Source organism: Typopeltis vanoorti, chromosome 9 (assembly GCF_054136105.1).
Source record: "Typopeltis vanoorti isolate ZY-2024b chromosome 9, IOZ_Tvanoo_1.0, whole genome shotgun sequence".
Lineage (NCBI taxonomy): Eukaryota > Metazoa > Arthropoda > Arachnida > Uropygi > Thelyphonidae > Typopeltis > Typopeltis vanoorti.
In genome coordinates, this window is record NC_143557.1 from 30,296,085 (window position 1) to 30,322,742 (window position 26,658).

General features: G+C 36.0%; 2 protein-coding genes across 3 annotated transcripts in view; one reads left to right on the forward strand and one right to left on the reverse strand.

Annotated features, from left to right (window-relative positions):
• vito (nucleolar protein viriato) overlaps positions 1 to 3,299 on the forward strand; it is a 137,578-nt gene extending 134,279 nt beyond the window's left edge. Inside the window, exon 5 of the mRNA XM_090398251.1 lies at positions 3,041 to 3,299. Coding sequence (XP_090254377.1) covers positions 3,041 to 3,200 — 160 coding nt within the window. The 3' untranslated portion in view covers positions 3,201 to 3,299. The remainder of the gene's footprint in view (positions 1 to 3,040) is intronic.
• A 16,521-nt stretch (positions 3,300 to 19,820) lies between these two features.
• Nprl3 (GATOR complex protein Nprl3) overlaps positions 19,821 to 26,658 on the reverse strand; it is a 654,348-nt gene continuing 647,510 nt past the window's right edge. For both annotated transcript variants that reach the window (XM_090398550.1, XM_090398549.1), the window contains exon 14: positions 19,821 to 20,129. In XM_090398550.1, the coding sequence (XP_090254676.1) occupies positions 19,967 to 20,129 (163 nt within the window). In that variant the 3' untranslated portion in view covers positions 19,821 to 19,966. The remainder of the gene's footprint in view (positions 20,130 to 26,658) is intronic.

Here is a 26,658-nt window from a genome sequence, read left to right on the forward strand (position 1 = left end):
GTTATTGTTGATAGTGATGTTTTCTCCCTGGTGCAGGACACCAGAGTGTACAGAGGATTTGAAATTGGAAGTGATCACTATTTAGTCTTGAGCAGGATAAAATTGAATTTCATATTGAAAAGAATAACATGTAAGAAAGTTTTAAATCTAATGAAAGTTGAGCAGCCTTCAGATGTGAACTGTAGACTAAAATACACAAAGATTATTGAAGAAAAAATGAAAGCGCTTGAGAACAGGAATCAAACCTTGGAGATTCAGTGGCAAACTCTGAAGAAAACATTGATTGATTCTGCCAGAGAGGCATGTGGTGAGGTTGTCTGCAAGGGATAAAAAAATCGGAACTCCCTGGTGGACACAGGAAGTTAAAGAGGCAGTGAAGGAAAAGAAGAAAGCATATCAAAAGTTTCTGGCGAATAAGTCAGTTTGTGCTCTTAGAGAATACAGAGACAAATGTAAGGAAGCCAAACACCGTGTAAAACTAGCTAAACAAAAGTCATGGAAAGACTTTGGCAAGAATATAGAAAAGAAATATCAAGAAGGTGGCAAAATATTCTGGAGGTTGTTGAAGAAGCTTAGGAATGGAGGAAAGAGTGCTGTAAAAGGAGTTAGAAATGATAAAGGTGACATGAAAACTGAATAAAAAGATATCCTTGAAGTATGGAGTAATTACTTTGAAAAACTGCTAAATGAAATAAGCAGTGATGACAGCACAGCGGTAAAAAACACTGACCAGGCATGCGGGCAGGAATACATATCCATACTTGAGGTAGAAAAAGCTATTAAAGGCTTGAAATGTGGAAAGGCAGCAGGAGTAGATGATATTCGACCAGAAATGCTGAAGTATGGTGGTATAAGAGTCTTACAGTGGCTGCACTGCATAGTTCAGAAAGCCTGGACAGAGGGACGAATTCCTGATGATTGGAGTAGAGCTCTCATAGTACCCATATATAAAAAGGGAAATAAAACTGAATGTGAGAATTACAGAGGTATTTCCCTACTGAGTGTTCCTGGCAAGATCTATGCAAGTATACTTGAGAAACGGTTGAGAAGAATTGTGGAAGAAAAGCTTGGTGAAGAACAAGCTGGATTCAGGCCAAACGGAGGCTGTCAGGATCAGATCTTCACTTTACGACAAATAGTCGACAAAGCATGGGAATATAACAAAGATCTGTATTTAAGTTTTGTCGATTTGGAAAACGCATATGATAAGGTGCCAAGAGAGAAGCTATTCAATATGCTGCAGTTATATGGTGTCAATGGGGCATTATATCAAGCAATACTTAGTCTTTATTTGAGTTGTAAGTCAGCAGTTAGAATTGAAAGAAGTACAGGAATATGATTTAATGTTAAATGTGGTGTGAGACAAGGATGTACATTATCCCCTCTGTTATTCATTATCTATATAGATCACATTATGAAGGAAAGTGGTATTAAACATGATTTCAAAATTGGAGATGTTAATGTCAGCTCTTTGCTTTATGCGGATGATGTTATACTTCTAAATAAATCTGCTACAAGTCTGCAAGATTCTCTGACTAAATTGAATAGCTGTTGTAATAGATATGGTATGAAGGTCAGCAATAAAGAGACAAAGACATTGAAAATAGGCAGAATCATTGAAAATGTCAACTGTGTTGTGAATGGAGAACCTGTGGATCAAGTAAAACATTTCAGCTACTTGGGCACGATTTTTTACTGAAGATGGTAAATTAAATATAGAAATAGACAACAGAATCAGCAAAGCTGGTATGGTAGGAAGTCAACTGAATAAATTCATATGAAATAAGATAGAAATTAGTCGGAACACTAAATTAGCTGTATAGAAGACAGTGTTCAAACCAGTTTTAACTTATGGATCTGAGAGCTGGGTCAGAAGTAAAACACTTGACCAAAGACTAGAGACCGCATATACGAGAGTCCTGAGAAAGATTAGAGGCGTGAACAGATGGCATCAATGGCAATATCATATTAAAAACAAGGATATTAGGAAAGAACTAGACATTGTCAGCATTGAGGAATGCATTAGCAGAGCTAATCTCAGGTGGTATGGTCACCTAAACAGAATGGGCGAGGAAATTTTAGCAAAACAAGTGTTCTCTGCCAGGTTGGCAGCAAAATGACCCAGAGGAAGACCAAGATATAGGTGGATTGATACGGTACAAAGTGCCTTAGACGATAGAAATATAAGAGTCTTAACAAGTAACAGACTGATTTGGAGGAAAATTGTAGATAGGAAGTTAGTAATGGTATAATTTTTTCATGGTGTACTATCATATCATGTACACCCCTTGTGGGTACATGGCAGGAATTTGATGATGATGAAAACAGCTATTTTTAAAAAAATAATCCACAGATAACAGTATGCTTAAACATGAGCCATTTAGCTGATTGTTAGTGTAGAAGAGGACTAATTATATTAATAGATGAGGGACTTCTTGTATCCTGCATAGAGGATACATAGTGAAGTTATATTGCTCCGTGCACTAAGCAATATAACTTCACCATGCTTTTTGAAATGCTATGATTTAAGGTTATTGCCTTAATAAAGCTTAAGCAAATGACAATCCATATCATGGCATTCTATGAAGATATGTAAAGGATAGCAAAAAACAATTTATCCAGAAGGTCCTGATTGCCTATAGGTAATGTCAGGATCTTCTGGATCAGTTTTAAAAATTACTTATCTTGTAAGTCTTCATAGCTTCTGGAAGATAATGATAATTTTCTGCTGTCAAATATTATACAGCAAAACATGTAAATGTAATCCTCTTTACTTTGATTTAATATATGTGTGTATTGCTGTTATGTCATTTATTTTTATCTAGTTCTCACATTTTCTCATTTTTAAGAATTTCTGTTTAACTTAGTCATTGATATCTACATTGAATACAAATATATTAATGTTGTAAGTTTTTCAAGTTTTGTTAAACTAACTATATATTTATGGTGCAATCGTTGTAATGCCATATCAGACAAAGAACCTTTTTATAACATCACATATTTATATAAAGGAGTGATAGATTTTTTTTTTCTTCTTTAGTTTGCCAAACTTCAAAAAAGTCATGAAAAATCAAAGGCTAGGTTTCAAAAAACAAAGTATTGCATTTTCATTGAAAAGAAAGCTTCAGCAAAGGAAAGATAAAAAGAAATTTAGGAATAAGAAAAGTCAAAGAAGGAAACAAATTCAAAGAAAGATGTAAATTAAAGCAGATGCATTATGATTATATATCAAAATTGCTAAATTGCCTTATGTAACGCTTGCCATTTGATAATTTAATTAAAGAATCTCTATTGATTTATTTTCCTTATTTACTGTGATGTCATGATGCATATCTGCATATTATGATTAATGAACAAATGTTGCCAAGAAGATAGTCTTCTTACTAGATCAAAGCTTAAGGATTTAAAGGAATGGTTTGTTGTGTGTGTGTGTGTGTATATATATATACAGGGTGTTCGGGATAAATTTGACATATTTATAATTAATTATATTTTTCCGTAAGTTACATGTATTAACACACACTTCTCTTCATTTAAAAGTTTGGACCCTTCTTCATTCATATACAAGATGTCAGAAAGGATGGATAGCTGGAACCCACCTGAATCATGGAAGAGAATAACTAGTATCATGATGATTCGTGCCCGCCATCAAAATAAGGATATTACGACTGCTGCCCAATGCTCCCTGAATACAGTAAAAACAATCAGGCATGAACTAGAGACTTGCAATGGTGACTACGAGGATGTAGCAAGAAGAAAGATCCCTAGCAGACGATCTGATTGCGTTCGTACAGCAGAATTCCTCGCAAATCTGCAGGAACAGGTGTTGAAGAACCCTGGCATTGGAATTCGGGCTTTGTTCGTGGAGTTGCTAACTGTAGTCAAGCCCTGGATAACAAGGGTAGCCAATGGTAGGCCGTATGTATGGCAGCAGGATTCGGCCCCTTGCCACACCTCTGGGAAAAGTCAAAAATGGTTGTCTGAAAATTTCTACGACTTCACCAGTCCAAATGTTTGGCCTCCAAACTCCCCAGACCTTAACCCCATGGATTATTTTGTATGGGGCGCAGTTGAAAAAGACACCAATCGCACTTCCAGTAATACAAAAGCCCAGTTAATGGATAAAATTAAAACAGTTTTTGCGGCCCTTCCCAGGGAGACTGTAGCATCAGCTTGTTCGAGGTTCCGAAGCAGAATTGAAGCTGTGATCGATGCTAATGGTGGTTATTTTGAGTAAATCTTGTTGATAGTATTGTAATTAACTCTGCCTGTAATGTTTTTTTGTCAATTCATTAAATTTAATAGATACAAAGAAGATTTTCTTTTTCCTTACGAAACTGTCAAATTTATCCCGAACACCCTGTATATGTGTGTGTGTATATATATATATGTAAATAAGTTTTTTTACCTTGGGAATAATGTATATTAGGGTTACCAAGTAATTTTATAAACTTGGTTATTTTACTCCTAATCTCAAGTAAGCAAACAGTTAAGTTTGCGCCTGAAACATAGTTCAAGTCTAAAGGTGGTGCAACACCAGGGCAACTCATTGTAAAGGTGGGTAAAGCTCTGATCACTATTCTTAGTATTTTTCATGATGTAAAGCACATCTCACTAAAAGATGTATACTGCAATACATTATGGGTGGGGTCACTACCCAGACCGGTTTCAACCTTTTTTGAGGTCTCTCTCCTCACTGAGTAGCTAGACCCTAAATACCAAGGTTTTAGTAATATACAGAGCCTTATCAACTTTACCTATGCAAGTTGCTAAAAGGTGTTTTTATTTTGAATAATCTCTGGAGGAGATATAGATGTAAATAAGTTTTTTTTGCCTTGGGAATAATGTATGTTAGGGTTACGAAGTAATTTTATAAACTTGGTTATTTTACTCCTAATCCCAAGTAAGCAAACTTATCTGTTTGCTTACTTGGGATTAGGAGTAAAATAACCAAGTTTATAAAATTAATTGGTAACCCCAAGGCAAAAAAAACTTATTTACATCTATATCTCCTCCAGAGATTATTCAAAATAAAACACCTTTTAGCAACTTGCATAGGTAAAGTTGATAAGGCTCTGTATTACTAAAACCTTGGTATTTAGGGTTACAACAACATCTCTAGACCCATTACAACAACATCTACTCACTGAGGAGACCTCAAAAAAGGTTGAAACCAGTCTGGGTAGTGACCCCACCCATAATGTATTGCAGTATACATCTCTTAGTGAGATGTGCTTTACATCATGGAAAATACTAAGAATAGTGATCAGAGCTTTACCCACCTTTACAATGAGTTGCACCACCTTTAGGCTTGAACTACGTTTCTTGAACTGCACTCACTACACTCAGGCAATGCATTCCAATCACCCACCACTCACCCTATTTCTGGGGATGGCCTCTCATTCTCTTCCTGTCTCCAGATATTCTATGAAAAATCTCATCCATGCTAATCTAGTAATTACTCCTTACCAACTTATACACACTTCTATCCACTAGGCTCTGTAATTTGCATTCTTTCAATCTCTCCTCATATTCCACATTCCAGAGATCAGAAACCAACTTAGTGAATCATCTCTAGACCCTTTCCAACATCTCATTATCCTTTTGAAAACCTGGTAACTAAATCTGTGCACAGAAATCTATATGTGGCCTGATCAAAGTTTTGTTCATTGTAATGAAACACATCCTTACTTTTACACGATGGTGTTCTCTGCATCATTCTCATAATCCACTGTGTCATCCTCACAATTGTAGCAAAATGTCCATGAAATTTCAAGTCCCTTTCCATCATAACCCCCAAATCCTTCATCTCCTCCAAAATATCCCCAATCATATACCCTGCATTCCATCTTTTAAAACCTTACACTTTGCAACATTAAACTGATATCCCCATGTAGACAGTCTGTTTAGGTCATCTTGCAAAGATATACCATTTGCTCTATTTCTCATCTCTCTCTCTCTCCAACTTTGCATCATCTAAAATAACTGTATATATCACCATTCAAGTCCTTTTCCAATGTCATTTACATACAAATTAAATGACATTGGCCTCAAAACATACTCCTGGGGCACACCACTAGTGACTTTCCTCTCTTGGGATATCACTCCCCCATACACAACCTGTTGATACCTATCAGACAGCCAACCTCCAATCACCACACTAATCTACAATCCAACCCCACCTATTCGATTTATGATAATTTGTGATTAGAGTCTATCGAAAGCCTTTGCAAAATCTAAGTATATGCATTCCCCTTTTTAATGTAGTCGTCATCTTGTTATAATAAGTAAGTAGATTGCTAAAACACAATCTTCCCTTAACAAATCCATGCTGTCCATTAAAGAGAATTCTATTGCTGTCCACCCAGTTCTGAATTCTTGTCTTCACTAGATTCTCCAACACCTTGGCCTATAATTTGAAGCCTTAGTCTTACTACCTCCTTTATGAAGGAGAACAATTTTTGCCATCTTTCCACTCCTTTGGGATCTGGGCTTATCTAAGACTTATGTTAAAAATGTTGTAATAGGTTTCACGGTATGATAAGAACACAGATGGTTAAGAAAATAACTATTTATTAACTTAAAAGCTAATATTTAAAAACTAATATCATACCATGAAACCTATTACAACATGTCTGACGAACACATAAGCCTATCCACGCGGATGTTAAAAATGTACGTTAAAGCTGTTAACTCCTTTGAAGATTCCCTGAAGACATGCAGTGATATTACCATCAAGTCCTATGGCCTTATTGACATCAAGTTTACTCTCTTCCTGATATACCATGTACCTCCTCCTCCATTTCCACTACGCTCAAGTTCTGCAATATGTTATAATCACAAGGATGGAATATTTTAATGAACTGCTCATTTAACACCTCAACTCTATTCTCCTCAGTGTTTATCATTCTCCCATAATCATTTTTCTTCTACTGGCCACATATCGAAAAAACTCCGTAGGATTTCTTTTAATGTCATTTGCTAACTGCTGTTCATACTTCACTTTTGCAATCTTTACTAAGAGAGTCACATTCCTTGCTTGCACTTAACCTTTTCTTCCCGACTGTACACTTATCCTCTTCGGTCATCCATTTTACACCTACCTTATTTAATCTCCCGATGCTTGGAATAAACTCAGGTATTGCCTTCCCCTGCAATCCCTCATTCCATGATATCGCTGCAAGCTGCTCCTGAGTTTGCCATAATCCTGCCTTATAGTTCCACATATAACTCAAAAATCTTGATATGATCAGTCACTTTCACCAACTGTGGAGGACATGTGCCCTCTGTTACATCCTTTAAAATCTCAAAAAATGCATTCTCTTTGGTTCCTGATGTCTTTTCATTCCAGTCTATATAACTGAAATTGCCCACAATGATCACCCTTTTCTTATTAGCCAGACCAATCTGTCTAAACATTTCCCTCTCACTGCCTTCCACATTACCAGGTGTATAGCAACACCCTGCTAAACATTTCATCCTGTTCACCTCCACTTCACACCATACTGCTTCAAAACCACTGTCAGTATTTGCTGATTGCATCTTGACCCTAGATAGGCACAACTCCTCTGCCATCATCATCCCTCCTCCCTTTTTGCTTTGTCTCTCTTCACAGAAGACTGCATATCCCTTCATCTCAATTCCTGTCAGGATGTCATCCTCATTCAACCATGCCTCACTTATACCAACAATTTTGATGTTGATAGAGTTCATTCATAAATTGAATGAACTCTATCAACACTACAATTTCATTCCCCTTGTTTCGAATATTTCTAGCATTTGTAAACATACACACTAGCTGATTTCTGCATCTTTTACAAACCTCACTATCCCAACTTCTTGGACATGACTCCTCTACACTCTCCCCTGTCCATTCCTGTATCATTACTGATTTTCTATTCCTCCCTAGATTTACATGTCCTCCTCACACATCTACTCCTGAAACTATTATCTAAACTTTTCACACAGTGTTCCTTCACTCATGCCACTCATCTCTCCATTCACAAACTTGCCTACCTTACTCTCCTGCTCTTCCATAACACACCTCTTGCTTCCTCAGGTCTTACATTCATTTCAGTCATTCTTTCTTGCAGCAGCATTCTTTCTCCAGCTGACTCGCACCAAATCCTTTCAAATGTACCCCAGCTGTGCCATTTGGTTTAATTTGGCTTAACCTTTTCAATAGGATTGTTGGAATTGTTCAGTTGATTGGGGAGATACTGTTTCATCTCAGTTATTTAGAACAGCCCTAGAAAAAATAGCCAACTTGGTTGGCTGAGTGGTTATTATCTGTTACCAACTAACAGGTTGCAGATTTGAATTCTGCTGTTAGGCACAGGTGTTTGTGATTATTTTTAGATGGGAGATTTTAGAATTTCACTGCCCAGTGTGAGACAACTTTCTCATTTATTTGGAATCCTGAAGTGGCTTGAAAAGTTTCACATTTGGTTTCTAAGCTGTATAAAAAATAAATAAAATATAGAAATTTTTAAAAAAAAATCTTTAGTGGGTAAGAGCCACTTGATATTTAAGTCTGAAATGGAAGAATAGAGAAATTATAGGACACTGAAAAGATCTAAATCACATATGGCTTGTTGATAATGTTTTAGGCAACTAGAATAACTTAATATTTTTGATATTTCAGCAAGGTCAGATTGCATCATCATACATTATAATTTCTTTCAATAATATCATTATGAACAGCCAACCTATATGCCATACTGCCAGACTTACTAAATATAAACATATAAACAAAGAAAAAAAAAGTATAATGAACACATTAAAAATAGTACAGATAGAAAACCAGGACATTGATATACTAACTTCCTCTGTTTATTTAAGTCAAAAATTATAGTAGAAGGGGAGGCTGTGAGAATGGAATTATACAAAGAATTCATCTTGGTTGGTAGATTTTTGAAAACACTATGAAACACTCAAGATGATTATTCCTAATCTACTTAAAAGAAAAAATATTCAATATTGGCATACTTCCAACCATGAATTAAGCAAGTCAAATGTAGACTGACCAAAATATTGACCAACGAGTTCAGAACTATTCAGAAAGGAGATCACTTGGAATTACTTTTTATAACATATAGTATAATAGTTGGGTTAGAGCTCATACCTTAGTATGAGCTATAATATAAGACATTTATCAGCAATTAAAAGGTCCAAGTGACAGTGGATAAGTAACAGTGGCACACCCAGGGAGGGGGCCAAGCCCCCCCCCCCCCCCCAAAAAAGGAAAGAAAACACTAGAAAAATTTTTAAAAATCTTTTCCTAACTAAAATTCATTTTTTTATTTATGTTGTATTGTGTCATGTCGTGTCTTCTATTTCTACTTATGAATTAGCGGTCACGTACGGTGGGAATACCTATAGCTCTCGGTGATCACTGCCACTGTAAACACAAGGCGAACGAAGCAGTGCCAGAGGAGATCACTGCACATGCTCAGTCATAGGTCGTATGCAATGTGTAGTGTGTATTCTCAAATTCTACTCAACTCCCCCCCCCCCCAAGATTAAATCCTTGGGTGCGCCACTGATAAGTAATATATAAAAAAATTAACAGTAAGTGGAAAGTGGACAAATATGATCCATGAATGATACCCCAGTAAAACTAAAAAGATGTTGGAGATGGCTGGACTCATTGGCACTCAAAATCTGAAGATAGGATAAGTGGAGAAAGAGCACTTTCTTTAGTAGTGAACATAAATTGACCAAAAGGTCTTTTCCTTTCAGCCATTTTCTGCTGGGCTATGCTGTTTTCTTCATGAGGTCATAATCGTATTGATTTAAATGCCATCCTCTTTTTGATATATGTCCTATTTTTAAAGGTGTGGTTTGTTGTAGTTGGTGGAGTAGATCTGCCCTCTCATGATGAGTCTTTGGACTCCCTGGAAGCATCATGTAATAATAATTACCATTCCTATTCCCTATGTCACAGGTACATCAGAATAGCCAAAGTAGTAACAAAACATGGCCTTCATACCACCTGTTAAATTATCAACTCTGATCGGCTCTCCTAAGGATAAACTCCATCCTCTTGCATATTCCGGAGTAGATGAAGTTCCTTGTGACTTGGCCTATAGTGGGCAGACCGGAAGATCTGTTAACATCTACCTTGGAGAATATAAAAAATATATTCGTTACCATTATTATGGCAGGTCAGGACTGTGTGAAGGGATGTCCATGCTTTGGACATACCTTCACACAGGATTAGATGGAAGAATACCACTGTGTTATTTGGAAGTTGTTACAGATCAGAAAGATTATTTTTAGTTCAGCTATGGCTGTGAAGAATTCTCCTAACCTGAACAAGTATGGTTGCATTAATTTGCCAAAAATTTGAGAGACTATTATTCTAAGATCAACTCCTACATAGCTGTAATATTACTTTTTTTTTACAACATTAGAGGGTGCCACATTAGAACTTTAGGTCTGTTACAATTTGAACTGTTTCACTTACTCACTATTGAGTGAAAACATGCTGCTTTGTGCTCTAAATATGCTGGTTTGAAATCCAGCAAAATATAAACCAGTTAATAAACATCTTTTTTTTATATATAAAATAATTCATTTGGTGTTAATATTGTTAAAATAAGTTATGAAGAATGAAAACAGTCAACTGACCATGGAAAGGAGGAGTAAAATTCACATAGGTTTTCCCCACTTGGCATCACATGAGGTGTAAATGGCTGAAGGAACATGTTCTACCACAGATGAAATTTGGAGGAGTCCGTGATCTGAATTACCAAGAGGAGCAGTTACCCCTGAACAGAGTAGCTGGAAGAACTACTAGTAAGAAGAAATTCAGAGTGTTAGGTTAGCAAAGATAACTGTCAGTGATTCTTGTAGGAAGATGAATGATCTGTTTTAAGTCACTGCTTACAGCAGAAATTTTTGCTTCTTTTTCATCTTGGTCAGTGAAATTTGAAAAAGGGAGTAAGTCAGAACTGTGAACATTCAAATCACCAAGAAAGATAACTTACTTGTTTGGAAATTATGACCGAATGAAATTCGGCTTTGAAATAGGAAGTCAAAGAGGTTGGGAAGATTTTTAGAATTGGGAGAATGGAAGATGCAGCAAATGAATGAAAAATAAAATGTAACAAAGAAATCTTAAGCCACAGGAGATCAAAAAGGTGAGATTCTAGTTCGGACATCCTTTGGCAAGGAATATCAGAATGCACAAAAGCACAAGTACCTCCCTTATGGCAGGAGTCATGGAGTGCAATTTCAAGTTTAATAAGAGACTATGGTTGATTTAGCAAAATCAACTAACAGCTGTAAAGTTGTTACACTCTAGTGGGATTTGTGAAGATATAATTGTCTAAAGGCAGCAGAACTTGCTAGGTCCTCCAATTTTAAGCCATCTGTGTAAACAGACACAAAATCAAAGTATTCATTTCTATGGACTCCAAAGGCCTGCTGGAAGACAACAGGAGGGAGTAGACACGGGTAGCCTGCTGAAAAAAAAAAAAAGTATGATTGCCATGGTAAAAGTATGTTTGGCCGTGTCTGGGATATGTTGTCGCTATTTCTAGAGCTCGTAGAAGAGCTTTTATCTGCAAAATAAAGGGTTTTATGGCAGTCACTTGAGTTTTGTGAATATTCTCCCATTGTGGACAAAAGATAGTAGTTAGTTGGCCATGTTTAGTTGTCTTGCAGGGATTTTATTTTTGTTGCACATAACAGAGACAGCTGTTGGTTTTGCCTCAGTGTACAGACTAGGAATAGGTGAAGCAAAATGCTCCAGTTACAATTCTGTTGGCTTGATGCATGTATAGAGTCTAGCCATAACAGTGTACTCTCCCTGGCAGAAGCATAGACTTGGAACCCATAGTCTTGATCTTATCAATACCCTATACCAGGGGTGTTCAACCCGTTGATCGTGGAGTGATTTTTGGTCGAGCTCCTGTGTATTCCTCCTTATTTACAAATTTAATTAAAACTGAAAACATAATATTTTATTTATCATTATTTTGTATTATTTTTAATTCGCTTTAAGTGTATTCCTATTGTTTATTTATTTTTCATTAAAATTGTCAAATCAGTAATTTTCTATATATATCTGGTTAAATGAATTAATTTGGATCAGTGGAAGTCAAACAGTGAGCTGAGTGAATACGATTATAAGCAAATTGTAAAAACTTGATTGTAGCTTAAATATTAAATATTCCAAACCACATTACATCGATTTTTTTACTTAGGTTAAGTCCCATGTGAATACTGTAAAAAAAATAAACATTGTTTGTCTCGGTATAGTTTGTATTAGATGTTTTTGTAAATAACTCTTTGAAGCTAACTGTATGTACTGCTTTAATAAGAATGTTAGAGTGTTAAAAACAAAGGCAATGTTTTTGTCACCGAAGCTGCAAATGGCAGCATTAGAAAGATTGTTACTGAAACTTGTATGTATGAGAAAGGCTTGCAGGCTCTAAGTGTAAACATCTCCGAAGTCAGTCAGAAAAAGTTCAAACAACTTTCCGATGGCTGGCAACTTACAATCAAAAGAAAGCGGAGGAGAACAAAAGGCATGCCGAACTTGAAACTTAAGATGAAAGACCCATACTGCTTCTTTGGGGGTTGCCAAACTTCATGCGAGGCCTAATAAAAAGGGACTGAAGCAAGCAGAAGGGTCCCGGTTCCAGAATTGCTGTCAGAGAGGAGGTCGCCATCAGAGAGACTGCCCGGATCCACATTGCTTGAGAGAGGAGTTTCCTGCTTCCAGAAAGAAACTTCTCGGTTCGAGACCACTAGAGAGAGACTACTTCTAGGCCGCAGACAAGGTTTCCAATTGTCAGAGAAAAGTTTCCAGGCCAGGTTAATGTCAGACATTCACCAGTGTGTTGCATTTTCATTACAATTTGATGAATCAAACGACTTCACTGATATTGCTCAGTTAATGGTATTTTAAGATTACTCAAGTAAAGAAGAACTTTTGAAAATTATACCATTATTGGGAAGGACTCGGGAAGAAGACATTTTTTCGGCATTTGATGAATTTGTGAAACAACACAAACCTCCGCTTTTTAAACTTGTGTCTATTACTACTGATGGTGCTCCTGCAATGATAGGTAATAATCTGGCTTCGTTTCATTATGTAAAAACGATGACAAATATCCAGATTTTTTTACCGTACCACTGTATTATTCACCAACAAGTGCTGTGTAGTAAAAGATTAAACTCAAAAGATGTTTTGGATATTACATTTAAAATTGTAAATTCTGTTTGAGGAAAAGCCCTGCAACGGCAGTTATTTAAATTACAGGTAGATGATGATGATAGGGAACTTCTGTTGTACAGTAATGTTCGCTGGCTCAGTAGAAGTCAAGTTTTAGAAAGATTTCTTGTATTATTTAACGATATAAAAATTTTTCTTGATGAGAAAGGAGATATTTATCCACAATTGAGTGATAAAAGTTAGTTGTTACGCTTATCATTTTTAGTATGACATTTATCATTTTCTGTATGAAATTAAGCAATTTAAATTTAGAGTTTCAAGGTAGAGATAAAAATTTAATTGACATGTTAAGTTCAATAAAAACTTTCCAACAATACTTACTTTTATTAAAGAAAAATATAAATGATTGCGAATTTAGACATCTCCCATATTTATTAAAATTTTTTGAACAAAATCAAGAAATGCTTCGTTATAATTTAAAAGAATTTATTCGTGAAATAGAATTAGTTGAGGAAGAAATAAATTCAAGATTTAAAGATTTTAATAAAACTGAAATGATTGTATCTTTTATATTGATAAAAGATCCATTTAAATAAAACTTGAACATCACAGAAATTTCAAATAAAATTAGTGGGCCGTTTGATATAAACCAAGCTGAAGCAGAACTTGAGATAATAAACATTCAGAATAGTTTACATTTAAAATCAATAAACAATGAAGTCATTTGGAAGTATGCACATGAAAAGTTCCCAGTGTTAACTGATATTGCGCGAAAAATTCTGTCGTGTTTCGGATCAACATACTTGTCAGAATCTGCTTTTTCAAATATGACCGTCATAAAAAGTTAATTAAGAAACCAAATTACAAATGATCATTTGGATGATTGTCTGTGATTGGACACTTCTTCATATCAACTTGACTATGAAAATATTGCGAGGTCCAAACAATACGAAATTTCACATTAACTTTTTTTTTTTTTTTTTTTTTTAATCAACCAGCATTTCCTGTAACTTGTGAGTTTGTAATCAATTTGTTGTTTTTTCTAACTTTGGTTTTCCAAAATAGAGATGAATATTTTATTCCAATATATTTGTTGTGTTTGTTGTATTAAAATAATTAAAAGTGATAAATAAATTTTTAAATACACGAAGGTTTTAGTTGTGTATTTTTTTTTAGTTGTTTATTTGTGCGTAATCAGATATCAGGTTGGGGGAACGTTATCTAATAAAATGAAAGAATATAATAATAATAATTTTATTTCTTTTATAATAAAATAAAAGAAATAAAAGAGAGTAGATCACCGAATAACTTATATATAAGAGAGTAGATCGCCGAATAACTTTTTATAGAAAAGTAGCTCATGTAGTAAAAAAAAGGGTTGAACACCACTGCCCTATACTGACAAGCAAAGAATGTCTACCTGCACACCAAAAGGTGGAGGGCAGCTTGAAGCAGTACATGGGAAGTGATTAAAATTCTGAAGCTGACTGCATTTCTAGTCAGCAGAATAAATCATATGGGAGTTAAAGGGATGAATAAGATTTTGAAGCAAGAGCAACATAAAAATAAAATGTTGTGGATCCAATAAAGGTAGAAAGGTGATGACAAGACTCAGAAAAAGTATTGAAAGTAAGCTAGAAAAGTGATAGCTACTGTAAGAAAGACAAAAGGAAATCTAACAAAATTTCACCTGTATACAGCAAGTTAAAGAAAAAAAATGACCATGGAGAATAATCTTAGAGAATGCTAAAGATTGCTTTATGGCACTTGTTTGGTAACTGACGTGTGAGGGAGGAAACTGAGTTTACTGTCAAATATCAGTTCCAAGAACTTTGCTTCTGATGCAACTGAGATTACTGATTGTCCTAGTTGGAGTCCTGAGCTAGAATGAAAACCATGTCTGAAGCAAAAATGCATACAAACTGTCTTCTGCTGTGATAATCTGCACCCAATATGAGAAATGATCAATTGCTTGCTGCAGCTGTCTTTCTATGACCTTCATATTACATTAATGACAGAAGATGATAAAGTCATCTATATATAGCAAATTACTTACTGTTGGAGGAAGTTATTCTGTTTTCAAGTTGATTTTGATTGACTCTGTGAGGATCTTGATGATAATAATAAATTAATAAAATTAATTTAATAAAAAGCTTGACACTTACAATAGAACCTTGTGGGACCCTCTCATCTTTGTTATAGGGTTAGATGAGGGCAGTTTCCACTCGGACTTGGAAGATTTGCATAGATAAGAAATTTTTAATAAAAAGAGACAAATTTCCTCTAAAAGCAAAATTATGTAACAATTTCACATTTCCAAGCAGTGTCATATGCTTTTAGCACATCAAAGAAAACCGATACTAGATCCTTGCGTTTTAGGAACTCATCTCTAATGAATGCTTCCAGCCAGACAAGACGATCATTAGTAGAAAGATATTTTCAGAAGCTAGATTGTATTCTAGAAAAGAAAGTTTCTCTCTAGAAACCATAAAAGACAAGAGTTTTTTCCATAATCTTGCACAAGCAGCTGGTTAGAACAATTGGGGTAGTTATTTGTAGATTTTGAATCCTTAGCTTAGGAGAGGATGATAACTGCTTTTTGCCAGAATTCCAGAAATAAGCTCTCACAGAAAATTTTGTTGTAAAGGTGCAACAGTTGATCCATGGATGATGACAACAGATGTTTTACAACCTTGTAATGGATATTATCTGGTCTAACAGCAGTTGGTTTTTAAAAAAAAATGGATTTGTTGTTTTTCAGCTTTCGTTTTTTTTAAAGCAAGAAACTCGTGAGGGATGAGAACATGTTCCTGATGTTTTTGCATCATGACAGCTAGAAACAAGACATAACCTTTATTAATATTACTGCACAGGCACCTCCATGGAGTTCTAAGTAGCATGCCCAAACTAACTATCAACACAATATCTATCATATATATCTCCTTGAAACCATTAACAGACTATCAACACAATATCTATCATATATATCTCCTTGAAACCATTAACAGACAAAGCACTTGCAACTGACGCATGCAACCGGTCCCATTCCAATTCCACAGCTGTATTTGCATTCAGATTCTGAATATACTAAGATCCTCCAATTCTTGAACTTCTGTTCTCACATCAGTCCCTCTCACCTCTGTAATAACAATATGAGGATGGTCTGAAAAGTTCGACCATAGATGGCAACACTATCAGCCAGATTTTGTTTATTTATTTTTCTAAGTTGGTACATCTGTCATAAGCATCCATATGAAATTGCAAGTCATTCTATCAAGTAGTTTGTTTTATACAGCTGTCTGAAACAAAAGTGTTGTCGGTATCCCTTGAAGTGGATAAAATTGAGTATTGTGCAGTTATAAAATTCTTTGTAAAAGAAGATTTAACGGCAAAAGAAATTCATTCGAAGTTAATAAGTTTATGGGCACTCCTTTGTTTTTGACAATTAAGAAATTGGCTGCAGAGTTTAAACGTGGCTGCCGTACCAGCCTCGAACATGATCCATATTGAAGGATGTCCAAAAAGTGTAACACCACCAGAAATCATTGATCAAGTGCATGATATGGTATTGGATGACTGGCAAGTCAAAGTGTGTGAAATTGCTGAGACTATAGGCATTTCAAAAGAACGTGCAGGATGTATTTTGCAGGAAGAACTGCAAATGAAAAAGCTTTGCGCAAGATGGGTGCCGTGCTTGCTCACAGCAGATCAAAAACACACTTGCTTGAAAACCTCCAAGATGAAACACTCGTCTTGGAGTGTTTCAACAAGAATGAAACTGATTTTGTACGTTGATTTATTACTATGGATGAGACTTGGATTCACCATTACACATCAGAATCCAAACAGCAGTCAAAACAGTAGACAGAAGCTGGTTGTTCAGCGCCAAAGAAGACAAAGTCGGTTCCATCAGCAGGAAAGGTCATGGCATGTGTTTTGGGATGCTAAAGGCATTTTGTTTATTAATTATCTTGAAAAGGGTAAAACAATAGCTGGGGAATATTATTCTGATCTTTTAACCAGACTTGACGAAAAATTTGTGAGAAAAGACCCATTTTGCAGAAGAAACAAAAGTCATCTTTCATTAGGACAATGCACTTGCCCACAAAGGTGTTTTGGCAATGGGAAAATTAAGGGATCTGCACTATGAATTGTTGGAGCATCCACCCTATTCCTGAGATTTGGCTCGCTCTGACTTCTGTCTCTTCCCAAAACTAAAACTCTTCCTCGCTGGTCAGGGTTTTTCTTCGAATCAAGAGGTGATTGCAGCTGTGGAGGGGTATTTTGCATATCTTACTGAGAACCACTACAGGTACGGGATAATGGTGCTGGAGCATTGCTGGAATAAATGTATTAGTCTTAAGGGAGATTATGTTGAAAAAAGAAAAATAATTTTGAAATTATAAATTTGTTTTGTCATTGTTAAGCCGAGAACTTTTCAGACCACCTTCGTTTCTTCGCTTGGATGATAATGCCCTTACAAAACAATCAATCAGTAGCTTAACAATTTCATCTGCCTCCGTTACCTCTCTACCATCTGCACTCATTAAAGTTATTCTTCCTTTTACTTGTGACATGATGAAAAAAAAACTCTTTGGGATTTCCTTTCGCCTCTTCGGTTAATTTCTTCTCATAATCTGATTTTGCCTTTCTTACCATGCTGGTCATCTTTCTTGCCTGATCCTTGTACTGTTCATGAGTTAGCTAGTCATCTTTCTCTCCATACACCCTCCACAACATTTTCTTTGTTTGCAGCTCATGCTTAATGGTATTACTCGTATAACTCCTGCCGAATTTACACTCCTGAACTTGGGTATGTAGTGTGATATTGCTTTCTCCAGATACCCCTTGACTATCCCTCGTGCACTGAGAACATCCTTTCCTTGCAGATCTTTATGCCAAGCTACTGCTTCAAGCTGCCTACTAAGTGTATCATAATCACATGCCTTGTAGTTCCACATATATCCTTTCTTAACTGGAATTTCTACATGTTGAGGAAACTCCCAAGTTGAGGCCACGTGATCTCTTTCCCCAATTGAAGGCAACGTGGCCACCCGTTAGGGCTACATGTCTATGAAGTTCACCATAATAACTATGTCTATGAAGTTCACCATAATAACTTGCATTCACTGTAATAACTTGCTGATGCATGTCTTCCACATCATTCCCACCCCCCCCAGCCTATAGCTGCAGCAGTCAATTTTATATTTTGTCCTATTGACACACTCTACTCTATCCTCCCTGAAAATATTAAATTAATCACATTTTATCCCTGTTTTACATCATCTGATGTTAGCCATGTCTCACTAATGCCTATAACATATGGTAAGGTTGTACTAACCAATGTCAAAAACTCCTCCTTGTTCCTGATACGTCTGTCATTTCTATATAGAAAGTGCAGCATCAGTGTAGGTTCCCAACCAGTTATACTTCATGAATTGACTACCATATTCAATATTTTTGTTTGAGAGAACACATTCTGTACTTGTTGGTCATTCTCACACTCATTTGTTCTTCATAGGTGCACTCACATACACTCGTTTGCATCTGCCTTAATTTCTTTAGTTTTCCTGACTTTGCATTTCCACACTCCCAGTGAACAAAGCTCTCTCTAGTCACCTAATTCCAAATTCATTTAACTGTAGTCCATCAGCATTGTATAAATCTTTATGTCTATCATACTCAGGCCATAGTTCCACAAACCCTAGATCATTCCTTTTGCACAACCTATGTATTGATTCATTAGCTATCCTTAGTTTGCCTCTATCATAGCATGGCAACACACTCACAAACTTCACCTTCTTACTCTTCTTTTTCACTTTTTCCAATAATTCTTTCACAGTACAATACTTCTCTCACTTCCGACAAGTCTTCCATTTCTGGCTTGTAAGACATCAGTGACACACTCTCTTTCTGCTGCCATTCTTATACCATAATCCATTTTCTCTTGGCAACAAATACATAACACACAACATTTCACAAAATCTCCCATGTCAATCCCCTGCACAATGATGTCTTGGACACCATTGTTCTCATTCACAATGGCACCATGAATAACACAATTTATCTATCATATACATTGTAAATATATGAAAATAAATAAACACACACAACCATACAGTCATACATAAGAATAGTACAATCGTATAATTATCAAAATATCATGAAATCAATATTAAAACAATGACAGCTGAGAGCTCACAATCATGTGGTCCATCCAGTATGTGCCACCTCCACCAGGTTTAGCAATTTTTCATTAAAAACCTGGCCCATGCAGAGCTTGGGCACTCTCATCGCATTGTCAACCATGAGGATATAATATAAAATCATGTGTGCTTTCTATTGTTAGTCTTTTTCAAATATTATGTATTAATTTTACTGTTATGGTTAGTCCATGGGTCACCAAACTCAGTCAAAAATTCACTTTTTTCTCTCCTTATGAAGCATACCATAAAGATACATGAAACTAGTTAATCATCTCCATGGGGAATTAATTTCAGATTTTGAATAGTAATCTATTTATCTTTATTTAACTTAGTACATTTTTACTGAATGGTAAAGGAATGTTATTGATTAAATAAGTTCAACATTTTAATTATTATCGTGATGACATTTTCCAGTTAAAGGCTTTAAATTTGAAGTGTGTCTTGAATTTTATTTTATTTTTCTAATTTTGTTACAAGAATATGAAACAAATTTATTCACATAATAAATATCTTCTAGGGGAATAATTTTCTGAATCTATGGTTCATTTTATGTTTTGAAACAAAATTCACTGAGTTACTTATGCCTGTAAAATGCAGCGACTGCTGCATCTTCATGTTGACAGGTGATTAGTACCTGCCTAAATTTGTCTAGAAGTGTAAGGAGTTGGGAACGACGTACATTTTCATAATACATAATTTCTTCGAGATGGTGCTGGCCTCTAAAGTAAGGACACAATCTACAAAATAGATACAAAGAAGAGATACTTTATAACATGTATATGTTCAACTTTTTAAACTACAGAATTTTAACCCAATAAATATTTCTGTCATAACATTTAAAAATACATGATGTATGAGAAATAGATTTCAGTAAATGAAATATAATTTTCACTGTTATTTAAATAATTAGGAAAAAGTTTAAGATTTGCTATACTAGGCGAGTAGGAAAACTAATGGTGAAGAAGCTATTACCCATCATGTGGAGGCATGGATAAGAATAAAATTTCATCCACACAAAATGAGATCTAGAACAACAGGCTGTTTTGAAAAAGGGTTTACAGAAACATATCGATAAGAATAAAAATATTTGTTTGTTATAATCCTTTTGGTTTTCCTAGAATTTCCAATTCTAGAAAGAAGGAGATGAGAAGTTAGTTTGAAACCCACTTATGCACTGATGTTGACTAGTAGCTGCTTGTGATTTTACGTTTGTGGGAGGGTAGTGTAGAGGAATGGTGGTAGACAGTTCAATGGAGACATAATGAAGATAGAGCATCTGTAAGAAAGTAAGTGGAGGGAGTCTCCGAGAGAAATGAATTGGTGACTGTCCTCTTCTAGAGTGCATAAAACATTTTAAGGAAAGTTTCAGATAAACCATCCAAAATGGGAGAACAGTATTCTAAAGTTGGACACATTTGGAATATAGTGTTAAGAGTTTATAAGCAGGGCTTGACAAATGCACTTGCTCATTTTCATGTGGTGACTAGATTTTGCAAGCTGGTAACTACTGACAAAATAGAAGATTTTTTTATTCAGAGCAAAAATGATGCCTCCAGCCATGGTGCAGTGCTACTAGTCATTTGAAGGAACTCCTATTGACTTATTGAGACATATCATTAATAAAATAAGGGGACTTTCCAATCACAATATAGCATCTTGTGATTGTCAATGAGTACTGATTTTTGAGAGCATCAAAGTGAAAAAAAAAAAACTATATCCCACAAAGGAGATAAGTGTAGGTCATCAGATCTCTTCAAGTTAGGATGATGTAATAATAGTATTTCACAACTTTCTTTATGGAATGTCTTTAAAAAGAGTTGTGAAGTATTAGTGTATCATCCTAACCTAAGCACAGGCCATCAGATCTGCTCATCCCCCTAAAGAAAGATATTATTTTTTCAACCTGCTAATCTTTCCTAACCTTTTTAAATTTAGGAATTTTATAACTCCTTGTTACTTCACTAAAAGTGTGTGGCACTTTTTGTGCCACGCACAGTCCGGCAGCTTTCCCATAACCATTTTTGTGTATGTAGTGAGGATGCCTATGATAATCCCTAAGTTAAATATTTAAATTTAATGTAACCTTTCCTTTCTTCAGATCAAAATACAGATTCACTAGAGCATATCTTCCAAAATCACTCTCCCCATCATATCATCTGGCAATTTAACAATGCTGAATGATATTATGCTGACAGTTTTTAATTCTTTATTTTCCTGGTTGGAGTAATGCTTTCAGTTTCTCAGTTACAACACACATTCTAGAAGCATTACTGAAATGATTTTTATGGACATGATTACACATTCATCCATTATTCTTCATGCATTAACCTCCCACCACCACCACCAGCTGAAGTGGATGAAATAGTGAGACCAAATTGCACGGGTGTTACAGAATCATATCCGGATTTAGATGGAGGGTTAAACTGCTATTAAATGTCTAAGCATTTTATTTTTCTCCATTTAAAAAAAAAAGCGGATGACCTCTGGTAGATGAGCGTGTTTTAGAGATGAAATGTTCGATTTTCCTGGAGGAAAAATGAAACTGGCTAATTAACATTCATTTGTAAAGCCCTTATTAAACATTCTTCATCAGAGTTGGGATTTAAACTTAGGTCTTTTCGACTGAAGAGAAAAACAAACTTCTTGCCCGGAGGGCAATTTTGCAGAAGGTTATCCTAAGAAAAAAGTAAAAGAATGTATTATTATAATCATCATCATCATTAGGGACAACTCCAAGAAGTCGTTAGACTCGTCGAAGGAAAAAACTCAGTTCTAACACCCTTGCTCAGTTTCTACGGATGGCCCCTAGTTCTCCGACTACCACACCTGTTCTAAAAAATTTCCTCTGAATTGATCTTGTAAAAACCCCTCAGTAATTTGTATGTCTCAATCATATCACCCCTTTTTCTGCCTATCAACCAGTTTCTGTAACCCACCTATCTTCAACCTGTTCTCTTAAGGTTCATTTCATAGACCTGCTACCATCTTGGTCACTCGCCTCTGGATCCTCTCCACCTCTTCCTCATCACCCTGAAACCCTGGTGCCCAGATCTGCATGCAGTAGTCAAGATGGGTTTAAATCACGGCTCAGTAAAGAGGAACAATAACCTGCTTCTTGTCTCTGTTCATCAAAAGATTTTTTAGTAGCCAAGTGATCTGATATGCTGCTTTAGCCACTTTTGCTATGTCCCCCCCCCCCAAACTTTAACTCCTTATCCACTAACACTCCCAAGTCTCAGGCTTTGTGAATTTCCTGGAGTACAGTTCCACCAACGTGGTATACAGCTGGTAATCTTTTCACCGCAAAATGCATAACCTTACACTTTGCCACATTAAACTGACATCCATTCTCCTTTGCCCAGTCTACCAATCTATCTAAATCATCCTGCAAAATTCTGACATCGCATGTATTAACTATTGCTCTGCATATTAACTTTGCATCATCAGCAAGTAACTGAACAGTTCCTCTCAGATCCTTTCTTATATGGTAATGAACAAATTAAATAGTAGTGGTCCAAGTACAGAAACCTGTGGCATGCCACCAGTTACAGGCCTTTTGGACTCTACTCCTGAATAAACTATTCTCTGATATACTACTCTATAAACTACTCTCCATCCCCCACCCTCCTATCCATCTCACCAACCCTGCCATGTGCTGCAGTTTACTGATTAGATTTCCATGTGGTATTATCCTATCAAAGGCCTTTGCAAAGTCTAGTAGTATCACTGTAAACCCAGCCTCTATATACGAGTATATAGATATATATATCTGTGTGTGTGTGTGTGTGTGTGTGTGTGTGTGTACACACACATATATATATATGAGTTTCCCAGTCTGGAAAATACTTCATGTGCAAACTTTGCTTGCTTACACTTGGATAAAGGATTAAAACAAAAATATAATTTCTTGGCATCTTTAATTTATAGTATAAGCACGTAGAAAAACTTCCAACAACTATCTCTAATCCAGAGTATTTTAATAATAAGGTGTGACACTTTTTGCTATTCGTATATGGAAATATGACTTCTGCATTACTTTAAATGTGGTATCACCTCTGAATCCTCCCACCAATGAGATCTCAATAAAAGTCGAAACTGGGCTGGGTAGTGACCCTCCACATAATGCATAGCATCATACGTCTGTAAGGGTACATGCTTTGCATTATGGAATACCAAGGCAAGTGATATGAGGTCATTAGCCTCTATACAAGTTGCCCAGTTTGCACCTGAAAATACTTCAGGTACAAACTTTGTTTGCTTACACTTGGATAAAGGATTAAACCAAGAATATAATTTCTTGGCATCTTTAATTTACTGTAAACCCATTATTTATCCAACTCAGCTGTCACTGTATTATAAAACGTGAGCAAGTGACTGAAACATGACCTACCCTTCACAAAACCATGCCCCCCCCCCCCCCATACAGTATCCCATTTCCATCTGTCCATTCCTGTATTTTCCTCTTGACCACCTTCTCCAATACTATGACAACAAGTCTTGATATGCTGATCGGTCAGTAATTTGCTATATCAGTCTTGGAGCCTCCTTTATGCAATGGTAATATTTTCCCCCTTGGGACTAACACAGAGCTGAGACTTAGATTAAATAATATGATGGAGATAGTATGCATCTACTCTCTTTGGTTGCAGTTCATCGGCTATCATCAATAACACTTCTCCCCCCGCACACACACACACACATTCTTTTCTATTTATCCTCCCTGAACATACTATACCCTTCACACTCTGTCCCGCTAACTATATCATCTTCTGTTAGCCACAATCTCATTAATGCCAATAACCTTTGGCCAAGTTCAGCCAGCCAATGCCAGAAACTCCCGCTTGTTCCAAATGCTCCTGGCATTAGTGTTCATAAAGTGCAAAAGCCCCTTAGGCCCACCGTTATCCTGATGCTTTATACTAACTGTCCCATTCTGGTTTGTTACCAGTGTTACTAACTGTGTGAAAAGGGAAAAGAGATGCATATTAAAAATTAAAGTCTTCCAAGTCTCTCTATCTTGAGCTAACTGGTATATGTCAGATGGAGTTTTACAGTTCAGCCTATTGGTGGTTTCACATATGTATTTCCAAAATTGTTTGCATGGTCTTCCTCTACTGCAATTGTCATCTTCTGGTTTGTACAGGATGAGGGATTCCAAAAAGGGTGAGACTTCAGGATGTCTGAGTTGATCTCCAAGCCACCTGAGTTGCAGTTTTTTGACTATATTGACAAGTGGTTCTTGCTTAGCCAGTTTGGCACAGCAGAATTAGTGATACGGTCTATCCAAGAATCAGTCTGAGACATGTAGTTCCAAAGGAGTTAATTAGATCTGTAGTTTTTTTGGTGCTTATTGCCCAGGTTTGAGAACCATACAAGAAGATGGATCTACTGGACTCAACATAAAAAAAAATAAAGGTTTTAATATCTTTAATTACTGGAAAATCATGATATCCCCCTAAATGTTTATGGTAAAAAAGAAAAATCTAAGCTACAGGGTGATCATAAAGTTGTGCAACCTAGAAATAACATATACCTGTTTCAAGATTAATAATAAGTATATGAAATAGCTTCAAATACAGGTTATAATTGGACCTTTATAACAAGCACACTGTTGTTTTCAATTGCTGTTGAAATATTCATTTTTAGTTCATCCAGTGTGTGAGGATTATTCTGAAAATCATCATTAACAACATGAGAAATCCACCCCCACTCCCCAAAGAAAAAACTGTGGTGGTAAAAAATCTGGCGACCACAATTCTTTTGAAGTGAGACGGTCACCAAAAACTTCTTGCAAAAAATGTGTGGCACTATTCAACATGTGGCATGTAGCACTGCTTGCTGGAATCAACAATGCTGTTTGCTGACATCAAGGAGTGCCATGAACTGTGTGATGATGTCTTGGTAAAAGGACTATTCACTGTTGATTCAAAGAAAATGGGTCCCACTATTTGATGGCGTGATATCACACACCAAAACTCCAATTTTTTAAGAATGCAAAACTTTTCCGTAAAAGCATGAGGATTTTCACGACCAAATCCTATTGTTTTGACTATTCACATAATCACTAAGATGAAGCCAGATTTTTGTCACTGAAGAAAACTGTATCAAGCATCTCTATACCACGTTCCTCAATGAATGAGCATAACCATCCACGAGAGGTTATTCATTTGCTTTTACCTGGGTCCTTTAGTTAATGGACTGAGTGCACACGACATGCATAAAATGAAAGTGTAATAATCTTGCAGCTTTATGAGTACTACTGTATGACATTCATGATTGTATGGCAAGTTTCCTGAAAACCATTGCAATGCTCCCTTTTCCTCATCCATTTTATCATCAGTGTAAATGAATAATGAAAATAAAATGATTAAAACATCATCAGATGAGACAAGCTCACAGTGAGAAATCTCACTGGTATACAGGAATAATTTATCTTGTTTAATTGCCATGTGGAGGTCAGTAATTATGGTTTTATTTTGTTTGCTTGCCCGATTGGTATACAGGAATAATTTATCTTGTTTAATTGCCATGTGGATGTCAGTAATTATGGTTTTATTTCTTTTGCTTGCCCGATTGGTCGAGTGGTTAGTGTATCCGCTCTCCAGCCAAGAGGCTGCAGATTCGAATCCCGCTATGAGCATGGATGTTGTGGAAAGGGCATTGGCGACCCTACCATTTCTTCTAGCAAAAGGCATCACTCCCAAAACCCGGTGAGGTACGAATGTGAGGAGAAAAAAAATATATATGTGCTTATTGCACACTGGGTGGTTCTTATTGCTTTAGCAATTCAGAACATCATCATCAACAACCATGGGTCCAATGCCCATAGGTCTTAGATTATATTCTGTTTTTATTCTGTTTTGTACAAGATGACTCAATTTGTGTATAGAGTTTCCGCACCATTTGACGATGTCATCGCCCCATTCTCTGTTTGGTCTTCCTCTTTTGTTCTTTCCTTCAATCATTCCAAACAGCAACGTTTTTAATTTTCTCTCGCCATTCATTCTACATATATGGCCAAATAGACGTAGTTTCCTTTTGATTATTTTCTGGAGCAGGTTTTCTTTTGGTATTCATCTGTAGATTTCCTCATTGTTCACTTTCTGTATTCAGCTTATTCTCAAGATCTTTCTATAGCACTTCCTCTCAAATGCCAATATCCTCCTTTCAGATTTTCTCAGGAGTACCCAGCCCTCACATCCATAGAGCATGCTGCTGAAATACAGGTTTCTACAATGTGCAGTTTAGTTTGCATCTTTATAGCTC